Source organism: Protopterus annectens, chromosome 3.part1, assembly GCF_019279795.1.
Source record: "Protopterus annectens isolate FY-2018-M chromosome 3.part1, PAN1.0, whole genome shotgun sequence".
In the NCBI taxonomy this organism is placed as follows: Eukaryota; Metazoa; Chordata; order Ceratodontiformes; family Protopteridae; genus Protopterus; species Protopterus annectens.
Window position 1 is genome coordinate 610,606,453 of NC_056732.1, and position 27,724 is coordinate 610,634,176.

The 27,724-nt window shown below is 40.2% G+C and overlaps 1 protein-coding gene across 4 annotated transcripts in view; it reads right to left on the bottom strand.

Annotated features, from left to right (window-relative positions):
• Window positions 1–18,666: 18,666 nt before the first annotated feature.
• The window catches only part of SALL3 (spalt like transcription factor 3), a 116,568-nt gene continuing 107,510 nt past the window's right edge, over window positions 18,667–27,724 (bottom strand). For 2 of the 4 annotated variants that reach the window (XM_044066991.1, XM_044066993.1), the window contains exons 2-3: window positions 23,787–27,370; window positions 18,667–21,658 (exon numbers count right to left, since the gene is read on the bottom strand). In XM_044066991.1, the coding sequence (XP_043922926.1) occupies window positions 21,227–21,658; window positions 23,787–27,370 (4,016 nt within the window). In that variant the 3' untranslated portion in view covers window positions 18,667–21,226. The remainder of the gene's footprint in view (window positions 21,659–23,786; window positions 27,371–27,724) is intronic. The other 2 variants (XM_044066992.1, XM_044066994.1) reach the window with 2 other exon arrangements.

Sequence of the window (27,724 nt, forward strand, 5' to 3'; positions counted from 1 at the left end):
CTTAAATATAAACCCCTATGTCACTAGATGGGTTGCAAACTGGCTCAAGGACAGAACCCACATGGTTAGAATATCTGGAGCCATGTCAGACTCCAAACCAGTTACAAGTGGCATCCCACAAGGCTCAGTCCTGGGACCTCTCTTGTTCGGTATATATTTCTCGGAGGTACAGGCCAACATGGAAGGACTGTGGCTGACCTAGTTCGCAGATGACTGCAAACTGGGCGCCATAATAGACTTTCCAGCCGACACAAGCATCCTCCAAAAGGGCCTCATAGAAACAGACAACTGGTGCCAGAGCCATGGCCTCAAGCTAAATGCCAAAAAGTGTATAGTCATCCCCTTTGGCAAAAACAAAGTGCCCACAAATTAATACATAGGTGGTAATCCATTGAGTACAGAAGAAGTAATTAGGGACCTGGGGACCCAAGTTGATAGCAATCTCTCATTTGACAACCACTTGGCCAAAGTGGTTAGAAAAACATTTTATATAGCCCACCTAATCATGAAGGAATTCACATCTAGATCAGGGGAGGTCATCGTGCCTCTTTACTCATCCCTCATCAGGCCCATAATTGAGTACAATGCCCCTTTTGGGATGTACCTTAACAGACACTGGCAGCAACTGGCAAGACCCCAAAAGTACCTCACTAAGAGGATCAAGGGGCTCAAACAACAGATGCCGTATGCTGCCCGGTTAAAGAAACTCCAGCTCTACTCAGTGGCATACTTCCTGCTCAGAGGCGATCTGTGCCTGACATATAAAGCCATGCCCAACCCGGAATTAATGGACATGCTGCACCTCAGAAAATCCAAATCCCATCGAGCTACGCGCTCAAGGGACTTGAACCTCAGCACTGAAATAAATAGGACATGCTGGAGGGACAGATTCATAACCCAGAGGCTCCCTTCACTCTGGAATAAAATCGCAGTCCAGGTTAGGCAGGGTCCCTCATTGACTCTCTTCAAGAGGAATCTTGATGAGTGGATGGGAGATCGTAGGTTTACCCCGGGCATCACTTCTGTGTCAATGTTAGACAGAGGCACAGTATACTAACCTCGAAAAAGGGCATAGCAAAATTAATTTAAAATGGGTGGCAAAAGCCATACACACTCTGGCTAGACTTATAAATGCCCTAGGGCAGATAGCATAGTATGAACCTATGAACCTATGAACCTAAGACTGTTGCTGGTTTCTGGTAAATGCTATAAAAGTTAAGACTTGCATTACCATACGATATCCATTGTTTTGACACTTGCTTTTTTGCTGCATTAGTTGAGTGTTTCTGTTTTGAATATCTGCCCTTTTTAACCTTTTTTTACAGTTTTTAGCTAGAACTGCCACAGTTCAACTATAGCAAGTGTAGAGCCAGGAGCGGCCCTAGGTCAACTGGTGCCCTAGGCAAAAGGGCTCCATGGTGCCCCCCACCACATTACCTGGTGCCCCCATCCTCATCTACCTACACCAAATAAATACTGGAAAAGCACCCCTGCTAGACCGGCGCCCTTGGCAGCTGCCTAGTTGGCCTATGCCTAAGACTGGCTATGAGTAGAGTGTACCTGAGTCATTTTCTGGCCCAGGACTGTGTAAAGAAAAGAAGAGTGTGCTGCTTCTGATTGGCCACAGAGCCTTTATTTTACTGAATCTTGACTGCTGTTTAAGCATTGCAATTGCACTATGCTTGGGTCATAACCTACAAGCTTTGCAACATTTAGTGACGTTTGGCAACTACTCTACTTGAGAAGAGGACTGCTGCTGGTTTCTGCTATACTCTACAAAAGTTAAGACTTACTTTACCATATCCACTGTTTCAGCACTTGTTTTTTGCATTGTTTGTGTCACAGTGGCACTGATTATTTCTGCGCTGAATATCTGAATTTTTTGACCTTTTTTTACAGTCTTTAGTTAGAAATGCATTGATTCCACTTTAGTGCGAGTAGGGGGCCGTGAGTCATTTTCTGGCCCAAGATTGTGTAAAAGAAAGACGAGTGTGTTGTTTTTGATTGGCCATAGGCCTTGTTTCTGTCTTTTTTAATCAGATCTCCTCTATTTAAGTGTCACAGTTGCACAATGTTTGGCTCATAACTTACAAGCAAGTTCAGACTTACATTACCATATTCACTGTTTGGACACTTGTTTTTTGCATTATTTTTGTCACAGATGTATTAATTGAGTGTTTTACTTTTTTTAAAGCCTTTATTTAGAGCTGCTGCTCTCTGTGCAGCAGCACTTAACAGTGATCTGTATAGACACCAATATCTCGCAGCGTAATTCCTCCCCTGTAATTTGTGTAAACCCCGATCTCCCACAGTGTGTAAGTTTCCCTTAAAATACCCTTACTGTCTGGCTACAGTTTTTAAACTGCTGGAGTGTCTAGTTTATGCATAGCTGAGCAATTCTCATAAAGTTCTTTGTGCTGTTGACCGGTTCAATATTTAAATTTTCCTCACTCCTCCATAGTAGATTAGTAGCCATAGATATGCACTTCCCAACTCTCTCTGTGGCCAATCTGGTTGACATGGGTATTCTGAGACATTTGTAGCAATTGCCTCATGTACACTTACAACCTACTTATTCATAATAAAACAGATAAAGTATGTAAGAGGTGTACATACGCTTTAATGCTGGAGGAAAAACTCTCTCATACAACCAAAACTAATCTCATAGAGGTTGTCAGTGACACATGCACCATGCCTACTGCACATGGTAAGGACTCTACACATAAAACTACTTATACTGAGGCACTTTCTGGTAACCTTCCTAAAACACTAAGAACTCCTGCACAACACAATAAAAAAGAAATGGTCCTCATCTATCAAGTAAACACTCTGTTAAAATGCCACCCACAGCTACACATATTAAAACCGATTCCAATGCCTCTAATGCTAAGCCCTTAAGGCAAACCAGTGCAAATCCAAATGTCCTGGTCATTGGTGATTCTATAGTGAGACACACTGATGTCACCCTCACCAGACTGAGTAAGGAGATAGCCACTGTTATCTGCCTTTCTGGGGCTAAGATCTGTCAAGTCACACAAGGACTCAGGCCACTGAACCACAGGTACCAGTATGACTGTGTCACAGTTCATATGGGTGTTAATGACATGAGATGCACCTCCCTTGACTATATGAAGTGAGACATGATACAGTTCACTGATTGTATGCCTCAGGCAGGTATGCACTTAGCCTTACCTTTGACCACCATGTGGTCACACTGATGAGAAAATCATTTTATGTTGCATAACTTATACGTAAGGGCATGCATTTAGGTTCAAAGAGGTCATTATCCCACTGTACTCTGCCCTTATCAAACCAATCACAGAGTACAATGATCCCTTCGATATGTACCTGACCAGGCATATGCAACAACTAGAATGACCTCAATGGTTCCTTTTAAAAAGAATACAAGTCATAGCAAACTTGCTTTACGTAGAGTGCCTTAAAGCCCTTTTCCTGTACTCAGTCTCCTATAGATTGCTAAGGGGTGATCTATGCCCGGCTTACAAGACATCTGCAAACCTCACACTTATGAATCTCCTGCACATTCATAAGTCAAACAGCACCAGAAATACAAGGTTTAGTGACCTGAATTTTGTCTGTGACTTAAATAGAACAAGTTGGAGAGACAGATGTGTATCCCAGAGACTGCCCCTCCTATGGAAAAGGCTTCCCAGCCATGCGAAACTGAGTTAGTCTATTACCCAATTTAAGCACAAACTAGACCAATGGATGGGGAACAGGAAATTTACACTGGGCCTGGCACCAATATCCTTTATGGACAGAGGTAGCTTATAAATGTCGCCCTCAATGTCCTGTTTGGATACAGGACATCATTATTCTTTTTGGAAAACTTGGCTAGGCTTAGAAAGTCCCCCCAGGTCATTAGCCTAGTAACAATCTATGAATCTATCAATCTATAATACCCCCAAAATGCAGTAGTATGTCATTTGTCAGTGCTCATGTAACAAATTCAGTAGTGCTCAGATATTAGGAGTTTGCAGTACTAAAAAAAATAAAATACTTGGGCCTCACTATACAGCACAACTTCAGTTTTAAGCCTAATGCAATAATTATTAGGATGCAATAATTATTAGGAGCAAAGTGAACAAACTACTAGACCTTCTTTTTAGACTAGTAATAGTAGAGATGAGATTATTTCATTTAATCAGTACAAAATACTGATAAGGTACAAATGAATGCATTTCGACCTTTAATTACTTGCATGCTTGTGCGTGTGCGTGTGTGTGTGTGTGTGTGTGTGTGTGTGTGTGTGTGTGTGTGTGTGTGTGTGTGCGTGCACGTACAAAGCAAATATACACACACTCCACAAAGAACTAATAGTATTCATTTAAGCAGCCACAGTATCAGCCATTCCTACTTAAAATGAATGATATTACTGCACTCAAACCTGACCAGTAAACTTATCTGATTTGTTGACTGTGTCCCTCATAGCTTACTTCTAGGTCAGCCATTCCCTTTGTCCTACCCTTGCTGCTGTGTTTTATAGCCTTTAAGTGTCCTGCAGAATGGAGAGTGAGAATATTGTCACAGTAACTAGGTAGATAAGTATGAGAAATGAATCTTGGATAAAAATAGCCTAAGGTACCATACATTTTGTTTGGAACTGTAAAGGCAAGTGGGTTGTGATTTTGGTTTTCCTTTGACTTGTGACAATAAACCTGTATTTTTTACATATATCCTGCTTAGAATATCTCCTTGGGCTTACAGTATCTATGTAATCTATCTTTCTATTCATCTACATGTACACACGCTCACTTCGAAAGAAAAATAGCCAATGACTCTAAGGATAACCACAAGGCCTTCTTTAACTATGTCAAGAGTCTAGGGGCAAACTCTCAGATATGCTCTGAGCTAGTGCATAATGGCCATAAATACACTGAACCAACTGACATTGCCAACATCCTGGCTGACAACGTCAGTGCAAACTTCACCCCCTCTCCACCAAAGGGGCTAGCACCCATCCCAGAAGAATGTGGTGCTCCAGATATCTCAGACACACAAATAAAGACAGTCCTTGCAAAGGCCAAAAACACAGCATCAATGGGACCAGATGGTATCCCAGGTTGTGTCTTACACGAGCTTCAAAATGAACTAACTCCCCATCTCAAATCACTATTCAAACTCAGTCTCTCTACAAGCTATGTACTGAAAGAATGGCGTACAGCAACAGTCGTACCACTCTACAAAGGTGGTGCCACAACTGACCCTGGGAACTATCACCCTATAAGCTTGACTAGCTTGGTCTGCAAAGCCATGGAACGCATTATCATGGAGCTCATTAACAGGAACATTGGGAACCTCCAGACACTGGACCCCACCCAGTTCAGCTTTGTTAAAGGCAGATCTTGCCTCCTGAACTTGGTCGACTTCTTTGAAACAATCACAACGGCCATAGATGAAGGGAAGGTGGTCCACATAGCATATCTCGACCTCGCTGAGGTGTTCAACACCATCCCACACTCAGGAATCATAGACAAACTCACCAGCTTAAATATCAACCCCCATGTCACGAGATGGGTTGCCAATTGGCTCTCAGACAGAACCCACACGGTAAGAGTGGTAGGCACCATGTCTGACTCTAAACCAGTCACAAGTGGGAGTCCCACAGGGCTCAGTCCTGGGACCCCTCCTGTTTGGTATATATTTCTCCGAAGTACAGGCAAAGGCGGAGGGGCTGTGGCTAACCAAGTTCGCAGATGACTGTAAATTGGGTGCAATAATTGACTCTCCAGCTGACACAGACATCCTGCAAAAGGGTCTCACAGAGACAAACACCTGGTGTCAAAGTCACGGCCTCAAGCTAAATGCCAAAAAATGCATAGTAATCCCATTTGGGAAAAACAAACTACCACATAGATGGGAATCCACTAAGTACAGAAGACATAATTAGGAACCTGGGTACCCAAGTAGATAGCATGCTCTTCTTTGATAACCACATAGCCAAAACAGTCAGGAAATCCTTCTATGTGGCACACCTGATCACAAAGGGTTTCTCATCCAGATCCAAGGAGGTGATTGTGCCCCTTTACTCCTCACTCATTAGGCCCATAATAGAGTACAATGCCCCATTTGGGATGTACCTCACTAGACACCCGCAACAACTAGAAAGACCACAGAAGTACCTCACTAAGAGGATTAAGGGCCTTAAACAATTACCCTATGAAGCATGACTAAAAAAGCTCCAGCTCTTCTCAGTCGCTTACCATCTGCTCAGAGGTGACCAATGCCTGACCTATAGGCCCATGTCAGACCCTGAACTAATGGACATGCTTCACCTCAAAAAAACGAGATCCCTCAGAACCACTCGTTCTAGCAACTTGAACCTATGTACAACAATAAACAGGACATGCTGGAGGGATAGATTCCTGTCCCAATGACTCCCCTCACTCTGGAATAGAATCCCAATCCATATTCGACAGAGCTCCTCTCTGATCCTCTTCAAGAGAAATCTTGATGAGTGGATGGGTAATCATAAGTTCTACCCTGGGATCACTTCAGGAGCCCTGTTGACAGAGGCCCAGGTTACTAATCTAATGGGGAGGCGAAAGCCATCACTCTGTGGCTAGGCTTATAAATGCCCATGGGCAGATATATATATATATCTGTGTGTGTGTGTGTGTGTGTGTGTGTGTGTGTGTGCGCCCACCCAGTTCAGGTTTGTAAAAGGTAGATCATGTCTGCTAAACCTGATTGACTTCGTTGAAGCAGTCACCAAAGCCGTAGATGAAGATAAGGTGGTTCACACAGCCTATCTAGATCTTGCCAAGGCTTTTGACACCACCCCCAACTCTGGAATTATAGATAAACTCACTAAACTAGGTATAAATCCCTATGTCACAAGATGGGTTGCCAACTGGCTCACTGACAGAACCCACACTGTGAATGTAACAGACTCCAAATCCAACTTCCGACCAGTGACACATGGAGTACCACAGGGTTCAGTCCTGGGTTCTCTCCTGTTTGGTATCTACTTTTCTGAAGTACAGACTAACACAGAAGGTCTTTGGCTAATGAAGTTCGCAGATGACTGCAAACTAGGAGCCATAATTGAAACTCCTAACAATGTGGACATCCTACAAAAGAGCCTCACTGAGACAGATGCCTGGTGTCAAAGCCATGGCCTCAAGCACAATGCCAAAAAGTGTATTGTCATCCCCTTTGGTAAAAACTCTGTACCCATGAGCTACCACATAGGTGGTAGTCTACTTAACACTGAAAGTGTGATAACAGACCTTGGGACACAGGTGGACAGTAGGCTCTTCTTTGATAATCACATCGCCACACTAGTCAGGAAATCCTTCTATGTGGCACACCTCATCACAAAAGGTTTGTCATCCAGGAAAAAAGAGGTCATTGTTCCCCTCTACTCATCACTCATTAGACCCATTAGAGTACAATGCCCCTTTTGGTATGTACCTCACAAGACATCTACAACAACTGGAAAGGCTGCAGAAATACCTCACAAAGAGGATTACTGGCCTCAAACAGATGCCCTCATGAACCGTCTCAAAAAACTCCAGCTTTACTCCATCGCATATCGTCTACTCAGAGGCGATCTCTGCCTAACATACAAAGCTATGTCAAACCCAGAGCTATTGGACATGCTCTATTTAAAGAAATCCCTCCGAGCTACACACTCTAGGGACCTAAATCTTGTCACCACAATAAACAGAACATGCTGGAGGGATAGATTCCTGTCCCAGAGACTTCCCATACTCTGGAACAGACTACCTATCTATATCAAACAAAGCTCCTCGTTAGCACTCTTCAAGAAAAATCTTGATGATGGATGGGAAATAGGAAATTCACCCCGGGGATCACCTCTGTGGCTCTGCTCTACAGGGGCACAGGAAAATAATTTTCTTGGGTTCCAAAAGCCAGGGTACCTTTTTGGCTAGGCCTCTATAGGCCCTAGGGCCGATAGCCTAGTACCTACCTATGAACCTATTTATATATATATATATATATATATATATATATATATATATATATATATATATATATATATATATATATATATTTGTTTATATCTGCGGCAGGGCTAACCACCTGGTGGTGCAAACCCTGGCTCAGTTGTCACTATGAAAGTAACACCCCAACCCCAGGTGTAAAATGGGAAAAGGGGTTGAGGATGGATGGATGAATATTTATATATATTATATATTTATAGACAATGTAACCTAGTACCAAGGAAATGTAGTTTTCCAGTCTTAAGGGTAGTACACATTTTCCTTAAGGAAGAACAAATCAACAAAAAGGGAAAACTAGTTACACAGGAATGATTGCTCTAGATATTGGTGCATGAATTACTAAAATGGGCCGTTGTCACAACTTCTTAAGTGGGATCCATGTCAAAGATCACTTTGCATTCTTATTAAAAATAAGAAAAAAGGATTCAAGCTGGAATTGCATGTTTAAACCACAGTTTATTAATATAAAGTAATCTGATAGAATCTGTGGAAATAAGATTTACTACAAAAATAACAACTTTAAGGGGTAGAAACTACAAGCCAGGGCTTCTAGCAATTAATATATGTAGTTAAGCATAGCAAAATGAGTCATGGTTTTAAAACCTTTAAAGAAAAATGCTTAAATGCTATGATGGGTATTATAATCTACTGTAATTTCAAATCACCGAGACACAGAAATACTGAATTTAGGATTGTGTTTAAGAACTCAATAAAATGTGATACATTTATTACATAGTTAATCTTTAGGCTATGAAGTAAATTCCTAACTAGCATTAGAGCTCTAAATGACTTTGTAAAATTTCAAAAGAGTGTGAATCACAGGACTGGAGAACATAAACATGAGTTTAAGATAAAGGTGTCTGTGTTCCTTGAAAGTCTCTTACGCAGAACACAAGAAGTGTGAACTTGTTAACTAGCTAAGTATCAAGGCTTGTGAGATCTACAGGTTCATAAAGTCTTACTAAGATTACAGCCAAGGAGACCACAGAGAAGCTCAAGTAGAACACCCAGTATTGTTTGGATATTAACAGTGTCTCCCATTAAGTGTATTATCTTCAAGTATCACAGATAAAAATTTGTGATAATCTATTTTGTCCTCTACACTGGATTTAAAGGTTACCAGGGAGGTATTATGTATGATATGTAAGGGCAGCCTATTCCAGAAATGAGGACTACATTGGGTGAAGCACCTGCCACAGCAGCTAGTACTGTTAATTATGGCTGTATAGATTTAGGTTTCTACAGTGGGTTGTTTCCTTTATCTTTGGTACTGTTTAGGTGGTCCAGTGAGTGTGGATCATTCATAGCACAGACAGTTAAACAGAGATCATCCCTTATGAGAGATAAGGGATAGGGTTTTAATCTATCAGAGTAACTAAAGGTGCTAACACATCAAATCATTTTTGGTGAAGAAATGCTGAACTATCTCCAAGTGTTTTAGGTACTTAGGTAGGTACATGCTGAAAGACACTCTATATTCATATTGGGTCTAGCAAGGGTGGAATAAAGTGATACGATAATTTCTATGGATCTCAAAGACATGCCACAAAGGACAAACAATACTGTTAGTGATCTTTTTCCGTCAAGAGCAATATCCATTTTTTGTCTAACATTTTACTCTCATTAGAATTACTTAGAAAAAGTTGCAACTGCTGCTACAGACTCAGATCTTTCTTTCAAAATAAAAAAAATGACAAGCTGCATGACTGGAGAGCTAAGAAAACCACTAGACATTACTTTTTTAAAGTAATGAGCTACAAATATATAAAGTTCTGCAGATCACGGTTTAAAAGTTCTGCAGCCTACATGTACACATTACATGGCTTTGATCAAGTAATGTAACCAAGTGAATATTACCCCCAAAATAGTCACCAGTACCAGTAACTAGTGAGTCCTTTCTAGTCAACATTGACTAAGTACAGTGATGGCAGAATTTGGCTGGAGCGCCTTCTCTGTGGAGTCTGCATGTCCTCCCCTCAGTCGAGTGGCATTCGAAAGACATGCGTGAATGGACGTGCCTTCATTGAAGGTCGGTCATTGGGCTGGCACCTCGGCACCGTAAAAATCTACTGCCAAACATTAGTGGACCGGAGTTCCGGTGTGGCAACCCCTAACCGGGAAAAGCCAAAAGAAAAACAACCTAATAATTTACTTATTAGCTCCAGGAGGGTGTTGTGGGGATCTAAGGATATCTCTTAATTTTTGCAGAATGTTTAGATTTTAACCTCATATTTTGGTCTGTTCTTCATAAAATTTTTGGGTTTCTGGCAAATCATTGGGGAATGATGTCATTCAATAACAACAGATGTTTGAGTTTTAGACATCTTATCCTTTAGAAAATGCATGCTAACAAAAATCTTGTCACTCTAGCAGCTGTCTAAGTTTACAAGAGCAGAAATTAAAATCTGTCCCGGACTTTGAGCCTTTGTCCCCTATTACTGTTCGCTTTGTCCAGATTTCTTGTGCTAAGAGGTCAAGATGTAGGATCACCTAAGTTCAGTTCTAATAAAATTACCTCATTTCACGTTCATTCTTTTTAGCACTAGAAATGCTTGGCAACAATTAGTTTGGTTTAATGGTAGACTGACTGGGTCTATATTATATGATCGAAAGACGTGCTCATCGAACACGTCTTCATCGCCACATAAACAGCGAACACACTAATCTCCGAATGGCCACTTCAGTGAATTTTTCCCAGCGGAAAAAAATTGCTTGGCCAAAGAAAAACAATACAAACTTTCAAACCCTACAAAGTGGGGGCTATGCCCCCCACACACCCCCTAACTAAATATACCAACTCTGAGATCGCACTACAGTGGGGAAAAGGGCAAATCCCTGATGATGGCCAAGTGTTTTTTTCCCCTGGGAAAAAATTCGCTGAAGTGACCTTTTGGAGATTAGTGTGTTCGCTGTTTATATGTCGATGAAGACGTGTTTGATGAACATGTCTTTCGATCACGTAATATAGACCTGACTGACTGACAACACAATTGTTGGGAGATGTTTCAATGAACAGTTTACTGAAATGGCTCTTGACTGAATAAAAATGAACAATAAAATTGTTTTACGTTGCTGTCAAAGCCACCCAATCCTCTACCCATGTAAGGAAAGGCCTACCACTTTCTAAAATATTCAACTTTCATTTGACAAAAATGGGGAAAGGACTGTTCCCTGATTCTACAAATTCATTTTTATGCTTTCACCAAGTTAGGTGCAACCGATTATTCTTTGCTGACCCACAATCAACAAGAAAATCTACTGATTATCTTTTCAGTACCTGTGGTGTCTAGATGTAAGACCTGCAGATTTTGTAAAGAAAGTTGCATAATAAGGAATATTGTAGGAAAGCATTACCACAGAATATGAAAAATCTACATAACCTTGCTTAGAATACCAATATTTATTGATTTATTTATTCATTCATTCATTCACTTATTTTTGCCAGTACAAGTTACATACTGGAAGTTTTCAAACATGTACTATACAGTCTACAATGGCTGAATGAAAAGAAAACATTTTACATAACAATTTAATATGCTTCCTTAATGCTGACATAGCTTTAGCTCATACAACCATATTCCATATATGGTTATTGTACCACAACTATATTCTGCATATGTGATACTTCACTTATGTAATATTAACTGCTGCTGCCTTGTGGAATCCAGCTGATGTGGTGTAGCTGTTCACTATGTTGCTGTTTGTGGACTGTTCCTGCATTAGTGATTCAGCCAAACTAGTCTAAATACTGGCAATGTAATAGCAAAAAACAAGTTAATACTACTACTTTTTTGATAACACCCCAGCAGTTGAAATGCTGGCAGAGTCCTTCATAAGAGGATGTTATCTGCCTCTTTGGACAAGTAAGCTCCCGGAGGAACAGAAAGCAAGATTCATAGTTCTGTTTCAAAAAGGTGGCAGCTGGAAGGAGACAAGATGGTCCTGGCCAACTCTCTTTATTGATTAACTTGATACAGGTAGCAGAGAATGTCATAAACAGGTTCCTGATGGAGAAGATGTTCTTGTTTCATGTTAAGAATAGAGCATAGAAATCACTTAGCATGGGTCCACGATACTATACCATGTGACATCACCATGACAACACTAAGACTCAGTTGAATGTGCCTCACTCTGTGAATATCTCCCCTCCAGAAAATTAATTGATCATCACTAAAATACCTCAACCTAGACAAAGCCGTCCACTTCTTTAACAGTACCTTCCTCAACATCCCGAACACCCATGCCCCCCTCAGAAATGCCAAAGCCAGAATTAAGTGCTCCCCCTGGCTACAAAAAAACACCAGGAACCTAATGAAAACCAGGGATAAAGCCTGGGAACACTGGTACCTAACAAAAGAACCCTCAGATAGGCAATCTTTCCTTGAACTGTGTAACAAGGTAAAAAAAACAAATAAAAATAGATAAATCCCTCTACTATCAGCCTTCCCTAAATGCTACCCACCACAACCCCATGCAACTCTGGTCCACAATTAACTCTGTCCTCCGCCCAGGAAAAGTAGGTACCCCCCACCATCCATCCCTCCCTCTTCTTGCAGTATAGCTGACTCCTTCAACAAACACTTCACTGAAACCATTCTAACCCTAACCAAACATTTCCATAAACAACATTTCCATAAGTCTGTTTCACCCACCCTAACCCCAATTCACGCCCCCCTTTCTTCCAGTTCTCCTCATATCCACCTCCTACATAAAACAACTTCTAACAAAACTTAAACCTACCAAACTAGCTGCTGACAACCTCCCTGCCGAATACCTAAAAATAGCTGCGGATGCCCTAGCTTACCCCATTTCCATATTAATCAGCCATTCCATAAGTGAGTCATATGTTCCCTCACTATGGAAAATATCTCACATCATCCCTCTCCACAAAGGTGGTCCCTCCACCGACCTCTCCAACTACCGCTTCATCGACATCCTTTCCCTTCTCTGCAAGATACTTAAAAAATATATCAACTCTCAGATCTCTAACTACCTCCTATCCAATAATCTCCTCTCAAACACCCAACATGGCTTCAGACCATATCACAACACTACTACTGCTTTGCCCTCCTTCACCAACAGTATCCTACAACACAAAAACAATGACCTCTTCTCCTCTGCTGTATTCCTGGATCTTTCTAAGGCATTTGACATTGTATCTCACAATCTTCTACTCTCTGCACTCTCCAACCTCTCTTTCTCCAAGTCAGCGACCAACTGGTTCTACAGCTATCTACATGGCTGCCAGCAGTCAGTTGTCTGGGAGAATAACCTATCCCCTCACCTCTCAGTTACTCTCGGAGTCCCACAAGGATCCATCCTCGAACCCCTACTATTCTCCCTCTTTACCAACAACCTACATACTGCCACCGAACAGGCTTCTCTCATACAGTATGCAGATGACTCCACCCTCAACTGCACTGCCCCCACTTTAACAAAACTCCAACAAATCACACATGAGTCATTCTCATCCATAGAAAACTGGCTAACCAATGCCTAGCTCCTACTTAATCCTAATAAGACAAATCTTCTTATCTTTCAACCCACCAGATCTACCCCAAGTTCCCCAACTTCAATACTCTTGCCAACGACAACACCACCATCTCGCCAATAACCCACACCAAACTACTTAGTGTGGAGATTGACAACAATCTCAGGTTTGATACCCACATATCCCTTAAAATAAAAAATGTTCACAAAAAACTTGGTGCATTATATAGAAACACCTAATTCCTCACCAAATTAGCTAAAATCTCTATAGCCAGCTCTCAACTAATCTCCACCTTGCTCTATGCATCTTCCATACTAACAAACCTAAAGCAGTCAGATCTAAGCAAACTTGAGGCATGCTATAATAAAACCGTAAAATTTGCCACTGGAGCACCCTACCGCAGCCACCACTGTGACTCCCTTAGAGAGCTAGGCTGGCTCGAACTCCCACAACTCCTACACTTGAACCAACTCTCCTTTGCTCACAAACTTGTAAACCACCCCCTCAATATCCCATCACTTCAAACACTTCTCCAACCTTACCACTCCTCCAGACCTTTAAGATCCAGCAACAAGAATCTTCTCCAAAACACCAAAGCCAAAAACACAGCAGGAGAAGCTCTATTTTCCTGCGCCATATCCACACTTTGAAACAACCTCCCCCCTACCATAACTACCGTACCCTCCTGCAGTCATTTCAAAACTGCCCTCAAATCACCCCTAAATAATCACTGGCTCTGCCCTTGCTCAAACCCCGACTAGGCCGTCATCCTCATCCCCTCCAGCTCTTTTCCCTCTTCCATACATGGATTACTCAGCTTATCTCTATAAGCTGTATGCAATGTTAATCGTCCTAGTTTACTATACTCGCGCTATTAATGCAGCCTGTTATTACTGCGCTAACATCAAATTGTTTTTATAATCTAATTTATTTAATTATTGTCTACCTTTTTACTAATTTCTCACATACTGTATGTGATCACTTTTATTATTGTATTTGAAATGTATTTCATAATCACACTGTCGAGCTTTTCTCCCCAGGCCTCCGCTGAAAACGGATGTGACCAGTCGGATTTTCCTGGTAAATAAAATAAATAAATAAAAATCTGTAATCAAGACTTTGGAAAATCCTTCAACATGATATTACTAAATGGTTAACTAGATTACTAGGACAGGAAACAAAGCAGCAGACTATGTTGTGCTTGTTCATTTTACAAGGATGGGGGTTGGAGTGGTTGAAGGAAGTTCTTTAACATGCAATATTACTGCTTATTAGTTACAGATATTTATAGTGGACATGGGGTCTGTTTCTGTGTAAAGTAGTGTGTTTGATAAGGAGCAATGTCACTTTCTTCAGGAATGATAAGAGATAGGCACAGATGTGTGTGCCGGGATGGCAGAGCTGCTGCAATTTAGGACTCTCACTGTTTAGGGAACATTCTAGCATGAAACGAGAAGATAACTAGTGGGGAAGCAATGTAAGCTGCAGTGCTTAATAAGTGTTCAGCACTGATTCTTGAGAGACAGTATCTAACTTACAGGAGACTGGGACTCCCAGAGGCTGCCCTGTCTGTGGAATAGACTTCCCATACATGTCAAACAGAATACCTCGCTGACCCTCTTCAAGCGCAACCTTGATGAGGGGATGGGAAACCACAAATTTGTCCCAGGGGTTCCACCTTTGCCCCTTATTGAAAGGGGTGACAGGTGCTGACTGAGGTTTCTTTTTTGGGGATAAACCCTTGGCTAGGCATGTAAGAGCCCCAGGGATATTAGCCTAGTAACCTCCTATGATCCTAAAGATAGTCTGTAACTTAAAATAGGTTATACTTCAAACACACAAAAGCCATGCAAAACAGTAGGGATAGAAACATACGAATCTGTCAGTCTATGCACTAGGGAGTAGAATGTGACAGATAATACTTTGTGAAAGCATAAGTGAAGTAGCAGGGGGTAACAGCATTCAGAAAAAGATGCATGAGCCGAAAAAAAACAAACATTAAGAATAAGCAGAGGCTCTGAATATATTAGTTTAAAGAAAGTGAAATCATACAAATGGAAGGCATTAGATGCATTTACTATGTAAGCCACTGCCTAAGAACTTTCTGTCTGTTAGACCAGAGATTTACGACTGCTGTGAAAAAGTAAGTGGTGAACAGCACCGACTGCAACTGCTACTTGTGTGGGTTTGTTATAAAGAATATGTTTATACATTGGTAACATGGTCCCCATGAATGAGATGCCTCCAAAAGTATTCTAGTTCCAAATATAAATAAAAATAATTGACATTCATGTGTGACAGGTATAAGAAATAGAAACATAGTAGAAGTGTATATACGATGGCTCTATAAGAATGAGAGCCGTGCATATTTTCAGAATGTATCTTGACAAAACAGGGTTTCAAGTGCAGTGCTCCAAAAATCATTTTATCATCTTCAGAAATGCTAGAGAAAGGACAAAAGTGTGAACCTACCTTTTGTGCAAAAATCTCCATGTAATGATGATCTTGGAGTTGATTAAAATATTTAGTATGGGGTATAAGGTGTCCAGCCTCCTACATGGGATAGGAGTATAGGCAAGTCTTGATATGAAATGAAGGGTGTGAGAACCTTGCTTTCTGCACAAAACACTTTATCTAACTTTTTGTAGTGTACATGATTTTTTGACTGACACATTTTGCACTCAGAACTGATTTATTTTTATTTAATATTTTATTTAAGATTTGTTTACTGAGAAAGTCTAACTTGGAACAAAGCCAATTTTCAGCAGAGGCCTGGGGAGAAATGCTCCAGACGCATGTCTTTGTAACGTGGGAGGAAACCAGAGCACCCAGAAGGAATCCACATGGATGCAGGGAGGACAAGCAGACTCCGCACAGAAGGCACCCCAGTCAATAATTGAACCGGAGAACCTCTTGCTGAGAGGCAACTATGCAACTACTGCACCACTGTGCCGTCCAACTTTTGATTTTTAAATCCCTTAAATACCCACTCAACCCAACACAGCCTCAGGCTGCTCTGCCTAACTTCCTTGCTTGTCCATCCCTGAATCCCTCAATACCCTAGAAGTGACCCTCCTTGGGAAGCTGATCTCAACAGTACTTACAGTTTAGATCTAAGGAGTGAGTGATCTGCAAGCACTGAGTCTGAGAAGTGTCTTACTCATGAGGGCCAGTCAGTTACCTAGCATCAGGATGTTGTCACCATCCTCTGTGGTAAACCTGAGATATGCTGTGGGGCTCCTTCCCTCCACATGAGTTCAACCAGGCATTGTGTTTTCCCCTCCTCCTCTTCCCAGGATAGGAGAGTTGGTTATCGCCCACTGCCTTCTATCCTCCAGCTAGGCCTACTGGCAGCTTAAGTTCAATCCCAAACTCAGTTTGGCAGCAGCACAAAGAAATGTTCTCCCTCTACACCATTGGACTGGCTTACTCAATCCTGAAGTTTTGAAAGAGTATCCCACATCTCAGTAGATCCCAGTCAATGTCAATGCGGGAGTGAATCCAGAACTCAAACTATTAACTAACTTTCTTAGCAAGTAGGAAACATGGATAAAATGAATGCGCCCAGAGGTTTATATCATCATTACATTATTGAAATATTATATGAGATTATATATGTAAAAAAGAATCATTTCATATATCCTTTTCTTTCTGGATTTATTTGTCCTAAGCTAATAAAAGCAACATTGCTTTTATTGAAATCCTACTCTTTTTTGAAGAAACTCCAGGGACTGGATAAGCTGTTGCACAACCATTTATATTCTTGTCCACCTAGGCTGGCATCTTGAGGTATGTGGATGGCCCTTTTAGAACACCAACCACACAATCTGCATATGATCCTGGGACTCTAGGTCAAACAAGGAGTTCTGTTGTTGTAAGTACTGCAGGTAAGGCAGTTTATAATATCTGTAGAAAAATAGCGGATATGATTACACAGCTGTGATACAGGCTCAGTTCTGGAAAATTAATTATAAACAAGAAATAATAATAATGGTTTATCTGACACTCCAGAACTTAATGTGCTTGGTGTGGTGCAGTCACCAAATGAACTTGGCACAGTTGTATGAAACATACTGCAATTCATTATTTTCACCTGTCACTCTCTAGTTTCTGGTTTCCCTTGTAATGTTTGGATGATTCTAATATCTAAATGGTGCCTAACATTATAATTTGGCATATGTAACCACTGGCTATTAATTTAGCTCCAGTATTGAAGGAATACAAACAACTCATCTGTGTATTTATCCACATACATCTTTCAGAGCCACAACATTTTAGCTGATAAAATTCATTAAAAAATTGCCCAAGTGCATACTGATCACTTACCGTTTTAAGAAGATGACAATTTATTATCTGCCTTTGATATCCTGACAAGAAAACATGTCCTAGTATCCTCAGTGCCTATTTTTGACAAGGCAGGTGCTATGGTATGCTGGCAGTCAGGACACACCTGTCTGACACCTTGCTGTGAAGACGAGCAATCTGAAGCATGACAGCTGCAATTCCACTTACCCACTGCTGTTGTTCTCACTTGTAAGCAGTTATGTCTGAAGCAAAAGTCAAATAGTGAGTTAGGATTTCACTTGCTTCTCTTAAAGACTGGGAAAATACTTTCTGGCACTTATTTGAAGCAGTATGGGTACAGGGATACAGAACTAACTCCATGCACATATTAAATGTGAAATTGTGTGAAGAAGTCTTCTAACTTAATCTTCAGAGTTTACTACTCCTCTAACACTTCAAACGTGCATAAACATTTCCGTTTGTATCAGACAACATATAATAAGCGCCTGTCTGGAAAAGAAAAAAAAAAGAGTCCATTCCAAAAAGAGAGAGCAATGCCATGGAATGCAATAACGCATGAGATATTCAGGAGCAGGGATATGCAAGCATGTTTTAGTCCTCAGTGATCAACAAAATGATAAATCAAAATGCATTATTTAATAACAGTAGTTCACTAATCTGTTTTCAACAATAAATCAAATTGTTTTTCAAATTATTTTTTTTCTTAAGGAAAATATTACATCTACTTGTGAAAGCTGCCTTTTCTAGATTTTGCAATGTACAGATAACCATGGTCCAGACACCAGCACAAAAACTGTTGAAGAAATGGATGTGGGCATAAACTGTTAATAAAGCCCCCCCCCAACACACAGACACACAGAAAAAGAAGTACTCCAAAAATGATGTTACATCCTGCATTTTATTCAATTCCTTATGACAAAAATAGTAACCTAGACTAAGACATCCATTTCAATCAGTAGATGTGTCAAGCCAACAAGGTTTAATAAAAAATACTGGATCTAGGTAACAATTCCCAGATGGTTCAGGGCGGCTCCTAACCCTACATGGTATCACAATATAAAAATAATGTCTCTCTTCACCATGCAGAGAGGAATGACCAATCCCCGAACACAAAATGGGTTCAGTCTTACTGTACTTTCAGGAACCATCTTATTTACAACCACTTTACATTTCTTTAACTTATAGATATCTTTAGGGAGAAGAAATAACACTACATGGTACCAAATACTAACAAAACAAAACAAAAACAAAAAAAGATATTCACATCAAAAATGACACAGATAAATTAAAACATTCAACTGCTGAAATACAGCAATAATAAGCCACCCTTCATTCAGTGCCCCCAGACCCACCCAGCATTCAGTGCCCCCAGACCCACCCAGGTGCCTAAAGCTGGCAGCACTTAGGGATGTCATGTTAAGTATGACTGTAGAAAATAGACTCATACAAGCCTGATGTTTACTTCTATTAGAAATAAACAAAATTAAAGACTTCAAAAATTGTTCTTAGATCACACCTCGGTGAATGCAGTCCATCAGCGTACAGTACTGATAGTTTTGTTGTAACAGAGTATCTGGCCAGAAGAGGTTTCCCAGTCCTGGCCAAGAAGATAGGACTGCTCTCTTCATGTTGCAGAACATGCACCTCTTCATACTGTGGTACTGAGATATCGTTCATATATCTTGAATAAATTGCTTAGATGATGTTCACAACGTCAGAGTCAACCATGCTTTCAATGCAAAAATGAGGTAGTACAGCAACAGTTTCTGTTCAAGTTTTGATTGGACCCTAGCCTCCCTTGGTATCCTAGATTGCAGTGGATACTTACATTAATCGTGTGACGCATTTTATAAACGAATGAGTCAGAATGCATGTTGTGACAGAGTTACCAGAAGACATTGTGCTTTACAGTTATCATAGAAGAAGACAAATAAAACAAGAAGTATTTCTGCTGACCTTTGAAATCTGAACAAAACAGCACTACAGGAAGTATTACTTTTTTACCACCCTGTGCAGACTACTGATACACTTAGGCAGACAACATCCCTTTTGTCTTTTAGTCAGACAGACTTCAAAAATGTTAAACCTGTATAGTTTTGCATTCCCTTGTTTTGTTACAAGCATCAAAATCTTAGGATTTATTTTAACAGAAATGTTGGGCGGCAGTCATGGGCAGAAGTTACACAAATGTTAAATGGTCTTTTATTTTTCAACCCTGGAATTGACAGGCCTTATCATATTAAATGGAGCATGCATGGTTTGTTACTCTTCAGATAGCTTCATGGATCTTTTGTGTCTGACAAACAATTTAGAGTCTTTTTAAACCTGACCTTGTTAAAACTATAAACAGCATGTTTTTTTTTTTTAATTCTCGAAGTAAAAGAACTATTTATAAAATAGTTTACACCTTTGTTTCTTGTCAAATTATAGACAAAGCTCCCCTAATAAAAAATTTCTTTAAAAGTGCAATAGTAGAAACAAACAGTTTGCAACCACATTATACAAACATGACTTTCATTATACAGCCTTGATAATATTCAGTATAAATCACAACTATTTATAATGTTTTTGTGGAAAATCTAGAAATCATATTTGCCTGCAACTTGTTTTCTAGTTGTTTAAGCTACAGTCAAACATTCCATTTTATTTATAATAACTGTCCACATAGCAGCTTCAAACACAACTCATTTTGTTACTGACACTGTAAATGAAAAGCATGCTTTCTGTACCCAAAGAGCATCACAATTTGTTTTTTTTTAATGAAACCTCTTATGACTGTAGCAAAAACAAAAACAAAGAAATGATGGGGAATTACACTGCCTTGTATTTGTTTTGCGGTACAAAAGCATCTTACAAGGAATGGGGGTCATATGTGGTTAATTACCCGCATAAGTCTTAACATTATAAATATCATAGACAGGGACACTACAGTATTACACAGTAATAGGGAAAAAAAAATTAATTTTTAATATTACTAGATTTAAAACGAATGTTCAAGTTTCTATGTGACATGAACTAGTCCGGCCAATAGATTGTATAATAAAGACATTACAGTCCAGGCCCCTTTCATCTTCAACCAACAGTGAGTCTGCAAGGATGCAAAACCAATTGTAGTTTATTTCCTTGTTCTAATACCGATAACCAGTCCTTTCCATGACTAGCATCATTTTTTTCCGTCTTGTACACTTGAAATGCTGTTTTTGTAATATACCGATAAACAGTCAAATTCACTGTTGAAAGAAATTTTCATGCAAATGTGAGAGAGTCTGCTAGCAATCAAGAAAATGGTATTCTTGACGTATATGAAATAACAAAGAAAGGACAGCTAGATGCTTCTGGAAAAACATTGAATCTGTATCTCAAAACTGTACATGATATAGTACATAGCTTGTACTTCAATGGGATCCAAACGCTGTTTTTTTTTAAATGTACTTCCAGTTTAGTTAATACCTATCTCTTTGCTGTCCTCAATAAACCTACTAAAGGGTCGATTCACAACTGACTCTGTACTTGATTTGTCCAAACTGATAACAGGTGGACTGTTAGCTGTATGTGATCTGTCCATACTGTTAGTTATACTGCCTAGAGGTGGAATACCACTGCCACCAAGACTCACTGGTAGCTGGGGAATACCTCCGTTCTGTATAACGGAAATTTCATTGTTTTTCATGGCAAGACCATTAGTGATAGCAGCAGCATACTGGTTCCAAAAACCGGGGTCAACGTTCATTGCTCGAGCTGCCAAGTCTTTTTGGAACATCTCTGAAAACTTCATCGCATCACCACCTAATAAAGCCATAGGGTTCTCCACTGACAGTCGGCGACCACGTCTAGCAGGGGCGTTATTCCACATATGGGTTCCCATATGAACCTAGTTTTAAAACATTAAAAAAAATTAATATAACACATTATAATGCTAATAAACTGCTACTGGCAAAATAATCAGTAAGATTTGCAAGCATTGTATTTTAACAGTACAAAATACTTTTAGTTCTACTTAAATGTGATTGCACATAATACTGATTTGCAAAATATGCTGCTAAACAGAGGTACACAATATAATTCTCTTAATCTATTTCTTTTTTAGCTTCTCAAAAATATCAGGTTTTAGATATACATTCTTAGATGAAGTGACTTTATCCAGATATAATTATACAATTAAAGTGCAAAAACAACTCCCTTTCGAACATGCCAATCTTGTTAAGTTCGAAACCGCTTCTGCTGGTTACTTCTGAACATTCTGCAATAATTCAACAAAAACAGACTCATAAATGGATTAACAACTGCAGTAATTCTGAGAATGATACATTAAACTGTAAAGAAAGTCATATGATACTGGAACTTAAGTCTTTCAGTGTGGTGGAAAAAAGACCTGAAATAATGCAGACAGTGCTCAGTTGTAGATCTTCTACGTTAACACAGCAAGGCATGTTACAATAAAAATGCACTCATTTATTCCATTTTAGATCACATATTTTCTCTTACCTAGGAAAACTCACCATTAGCTATTTGGGGTTAAATCTTTATTTTTATTATTATTTTTTAGTTATGTAATGAAGGAACACTGCTACTGAACACCCATTTCTAAAAAAAATAAACTTCTTGCAATGTAAGGGGAAGTAGCTAAAACAAATGCTACTTCCTAAACATACAGAATTAAAAATATTCCAAAGCAGCTAGGAATACAAAAGAAAATATTAGGTTCAAAGGTAAGTACTAGGTTAACTGATGGCCATTTTAAGCCTTTCCAATATCCCTTTCAAATGTAAGAATCAAACCCTAAACCTTATGTCTGTGAGGTAAACACCTTAACCATTATGCCAACCTCAACTAAATGCTAGGCTCTCAGCCTGCAGACTGTTACAAGCCTAGCCAATATTTAGACATGAGAGTGAAACCCTGTACCTTGTAACTGTGAGGTAGAGACCTTGACCATTACGCCAACTGGATTGCTTTTTTAGTAGAGAAGATATGGACTTAGTGCTCACTAAAAACTGGAGACTATAATCAAGGTTTGGAGAAATTACTTGTGATTCTTTTAAGGACACCATTCACAATTGCATGTCTTCTAACCAGAGGGTTAGCCCTAGAAGACTCCTTTGCCATCTGTGTTAATGTGCTCACAGTGAGCTTAATCAGTCATGTGCTTTTTATAAACCTTTCCCTTCAACGTCTACTAGCTTTTGGTCAAATATTGCCTCTATTTCAGGTACTGCATCTGCTGTTTCTTGTCTCACAGCTACACTGTAGTCCTTCCCATCTATTTCATCACACTATAAGGTTTGAAAATTCTCTGATAAGTAGCTCTATCCCTCAAAGGAAATGTCATGGGGATTAGAAAGCAGTATCTAGCTCAAATTAAATGACTGACAGGTCCCATGTTTACATTTCTATTTTCAACACCCATTTATGCACTCTTGAAAAAGATCCTCAGTCAGAATATCTTGGCAGTCTTCAAAGATCCGCTCAAACAACAGAATGCTGTGATTAAGCACCAGACAGACCCTTAAACACTTATCAATATTTTACTTAAACAACAATATTATGTTAAATGTAAAACAGTAGGCAAATTCTAATAAAACAGGTGAAAATTAAAATTAAGAAAGGGGAATCTAAAATAATAAAAAAGAAGTACATTTTATGGTAACATGCATGACTGCTATAATACACAGAATTATGTTCTGAAAATAAAACTTTACTTTTAAAACATTGGGATTACTGCACTTTTCATTTATGACTGTTAGGTATATTACTGCTTCACACTAATATCAATTCCCTTGAGTCAGCTAATAACAAAGCAGAACATACAAAAATGTAGTTTTGTAATTTTTCTTTCTGTTTTTGACACTAAATTTTCAAAGTCTTCCACAACTTTATGTTCAACATTTTTATATGTCTATGCTGTTGCATTTAGCAGTCAGTTTTCTTCTTGTCTTGGTAAGGTATTTTTATCCCCATGGGTCTTCTTAGAGGTTTTTAAAGTTATGACAGCTCCTTACCTTAAGATTCCCTTTTGTGGTAAAAGCTCTACCACAGATTGTGCAACCAAATGGCTTTTCACCAGTATGGGTTCGCTCATGAATCTGTAGTGCACTTGCTGAGGAGAATGTCTTCCCACAAGAATGGCAGTTGTGCTGCTTGGGCGTCCGCCGTGGAGGTGGTGCCAGCATAGGAGAGATGCCTGGACTCATCGCTGTCTGTGGTGCTGCAGGAACCGGAAGACCAACTGGAAGCTGGTGACCCTCGCTGATGGAGATCGGCTTGCTGTGGCCATTCACTTCTAGTTTGATCATGGCGGGCGACGTGCTGGTGACCAGGCTAGGAGTACTTTGGCTGGAACCTAGAGTAAAGTTGGGTTCAAATAACTGAGAAGGAAGCTCTTTTAATTTGTGCGTCAGAAAGTGCTGTTTTAAATTACCCATAGTGGAACACCCACGATTGCAGATTGTGCAAACAAATGGACGTTCTTTAGTATGGCTGCGGTAGTGAATTTCCAATGCACTCTTACAAGCAAAAGGTTTGCCACAGATATTACAAACAGTACTTTTAAACTTACCACGTTCTCTGTTCAGGAACAGCATGCTAAAGGGTGCCTCTTCTTTGATGACTGGTCTGCCGGGGTTGGTAGACGTCAGATCTAGCGCGCCTCCATTTTCAGGAGCAGGTGGTGGAGTGTCAGGCTTTTCAGACTTCAGCGGTCCTTGTTGCAGTTCGTCCTGATTGGAAACACATGGTGATTTTGATCTTTGACTTTCACTATTGCTGTTTACAGGGGACAAAGCCAGCATAGATGTAGATGATTCTGAGACTGCAGGGCTGCCAGCGCTCTGACTTTCAAGATCCCCATTGGCTGAAGAAGAATCATTAGTCAAGTGGTCACTTTCTCCAGAGCCATTTTCTATGGATTTTAGGCTAGGGGGTTGTTGAGAGCAGATGGCAGCATCGATCATTTTCATCTGATTTTCTAGGGCAGCAATGCTAGAGATTACTGAAGGTGATGACTTAGGAGATGAAACTGAAAAGGGCATCAAAGGCTTCAAGGACTCATCTGCATTATCCTTTAATTCTGGTTCCTCTTCGAGTGACTGTTCATCCATATTATCATCTTCATCTTCATCATCATCATCATCATCATCATCATCATCACAATTGCTCATTGTCTCAACATTTTTATCATCATAAGAATGCTCTGAGTCCATGGCATCCTGGAAGCCCTCTGGTAATGGTGTGTTTGGTATTTGACCACCCATGTGCATACGGATATGCTGTTGAAGAACAACAGCATTTGTAAATTTTTTCTGACATATTGGACAAGAATGCTGAACTCGGAGTGGTGGTTTTGCTCGATGAACTCCAAAATGTGTTTTAAGATTGCCTTTTGTTGTAAAAGCACGACCACAGATTTTGCATTTAAAAGGCCTTTCCCCTGTGTGTGTTCGGTAATGCATCTTTAGAGCACTCTGACAACTTAGGACACGGTGACAAATGACACACTGGTTTGGATCTGTCATTTTTTTATCAATGTTCTCTACTAGTTGCTGTAATTTTGAGGTCTCTGATGTTTGCATAGAGTCCAGCAACCCACCAAAAGGGAATTTTGCTTTATATTGTTCGGGTATATCTGGAAGCACAGAGTTTGTGAGGGCTGTTGAAGTATTTTCTCCAATACAAGGTGTTAATAAGCTGGATGTTGTTGAAATCATCTGTCCATTTGTAGAATTTTCACTTATTCTTGTACTTACTGGGGGCAAACTTGTACTTATGGGGGGCAGATTTAAAGTTTCAGGTTTAGAAAGGCAGTTACTGCTCAGAATGGGCTGTGGAGATTCAGATGTTACTGGAATATTAGAGTCAGAGTTATTAAAATTTGGGGATAAAGAGGGGCATTCACTAGAAGCAGGAGAAAGCCTCTGTGGTGACCTACTCATGGGGGTAATACACGGAGAGTCTCCAAAACTGCCAACACCTGTTATTGTTGGAGGTAACTGCAGTCCAATCGGTGCTGGTATAGTTGGTAACACTGGTTTGCTGTCCAGCCACGTTGTCACTGGCTTCTCAGGAGGCAAGGACATTCCATATGGAATCCCAGAACTAGTCGGAACATTATCAAGGTATTCTGGTACAGGATAAGGATTCATCTGAATATGTGGATATTTCTCTTTATGCCTCTGAAAATGAACCTTTAAGTTACCTTTTGTAGAGAAGCGATTCCCACAAATATTGCATTTAAATGGCCTTTCTCCAGTATGAGAACGTAAATGGATCTGCAAAGCACTATCACTTCCAAAGACCTTGGCGCAAAATCTACACTTATGCTTAAAAAATGGATCTTCAGAACTTGATTTAGGCTCAAATACTGACACATTAGGTGGTTTTCCTTTACGGTGCTTCATAAGTGCAGTTAAAGGATCTAATGCATTTGCAGTTGCTGCAATGCTGACCAATGGGTTTGGGAAGATCACACTGTTTGACGATGTCTGAGGTAGAAGTGGGTTTTGCAAGGTGGATGCTGAACTGAGAAGGTTACTGTGTCCAAGTATGGGTGGGGTTGAAGCATTTTGAGGCTGAGAAGAACCATTACTTGAAGTTGAAAGAGAAACAGGTGTGATTGAAGATGGAACTGTGTTTGAGGATGGTGGTAGACTTGACTCTGTTTGGGTAGTTATGTTGGTGGGTAAGTTCGGGGTGCTTGCTCCTGATGTTGGTTGTGCAACATGTTGTGAACTCTCAAATGTGGATGGTTGATTGCTGCTAGTTGGCCCTGGCCCTGCTGGTGGAACCACAGGTGGTAACTGAAGAGGAGGAAATACAGGCTGCTGACTAGCAGCTGGTGCCACTGGATTGTGAGAAGGTGGTGCTGAGTTTAAAGCTGGGTGTAGTGTCTGGCGATTCATCATTGCAACCTGGTTACGGATTTGTTCAATTAGCTGGAGCTGGTGAATCTGCTGCTGCTGCAGTGCCATTAACTGCTCCATTATCATTGGTATGGCCACAGCTGTCATCCCACTGTTAGAGTTTGTAGTCGCAGACCTCACGTTCTGTGAAAACTGTGCAACTGCCACTTTAGTGCTTTGCAAAGTCTCTAAAGTAACATTAGTGTTTGGCATGGTATAGTTGGTCATGGAAGATGGTTCCGGAATCTGAGGTAGAGAAGTAGGTGTGTTTGAGGTAACCTGACTGTGGTAACCTTTGTCAGCAGAGGCTTCCACTTCCATAGGCTCCTCCTCTTCTTCTAGTTCTTCTTCTTGCTCATGCTGCTCTTCGTCTTCCTCTCTGTCTGCATTCTTCACCTCAGAACTCTCGTTGTTTTCTATCAGCACACTTTCATCAATAGTTTCACTTTCTGTATGTTCACTGGGACAGCTAGCAGGGGAAGGTTCTGGAAACTCTTCTGAGGGTGGAGCTTCTTCATCATCATTCACAATCAAAACTAATGGATTTTTGGTGCAGTTCTTCTTATGCTCTAGGAGGTCGGGCCACTTAAAGAATTCTGCACAGCATTTTTCACAGACATGTGTCTCTTCACTTCCACTTCTGCTTTCATTCCCACTGTCTCCGTCATCTGCTCCTTCCCCTGGGGCTGCTAAAAAAATGAAAAGATTGCATCAGCCAATGACCTGCAAAACATCTCTCGTTCTTTCATTTTTAGACTTTGTACATAAGTAAAATCAATATTTTTTATTTTGTACAAATTACCCCACTTCAGCACATCTCAGGGCCCACTGTGTGTATTCCGTAAGTCCTTCTACCTAGCTAATCATTTTCCTTGTGCAATCCATCAAATTATGAGGCTCTATCAATTGCGGATACTGCTGCTTAATGAAATTCCATATAAGCCATTGATTTCCAATATTTTCATACAATTCACAGTTACCTTGTCTGTTGGGTACAAATCAAGCTTTTGATGGGCTCGTTAGGGTTTCTCTTTACGATCAAG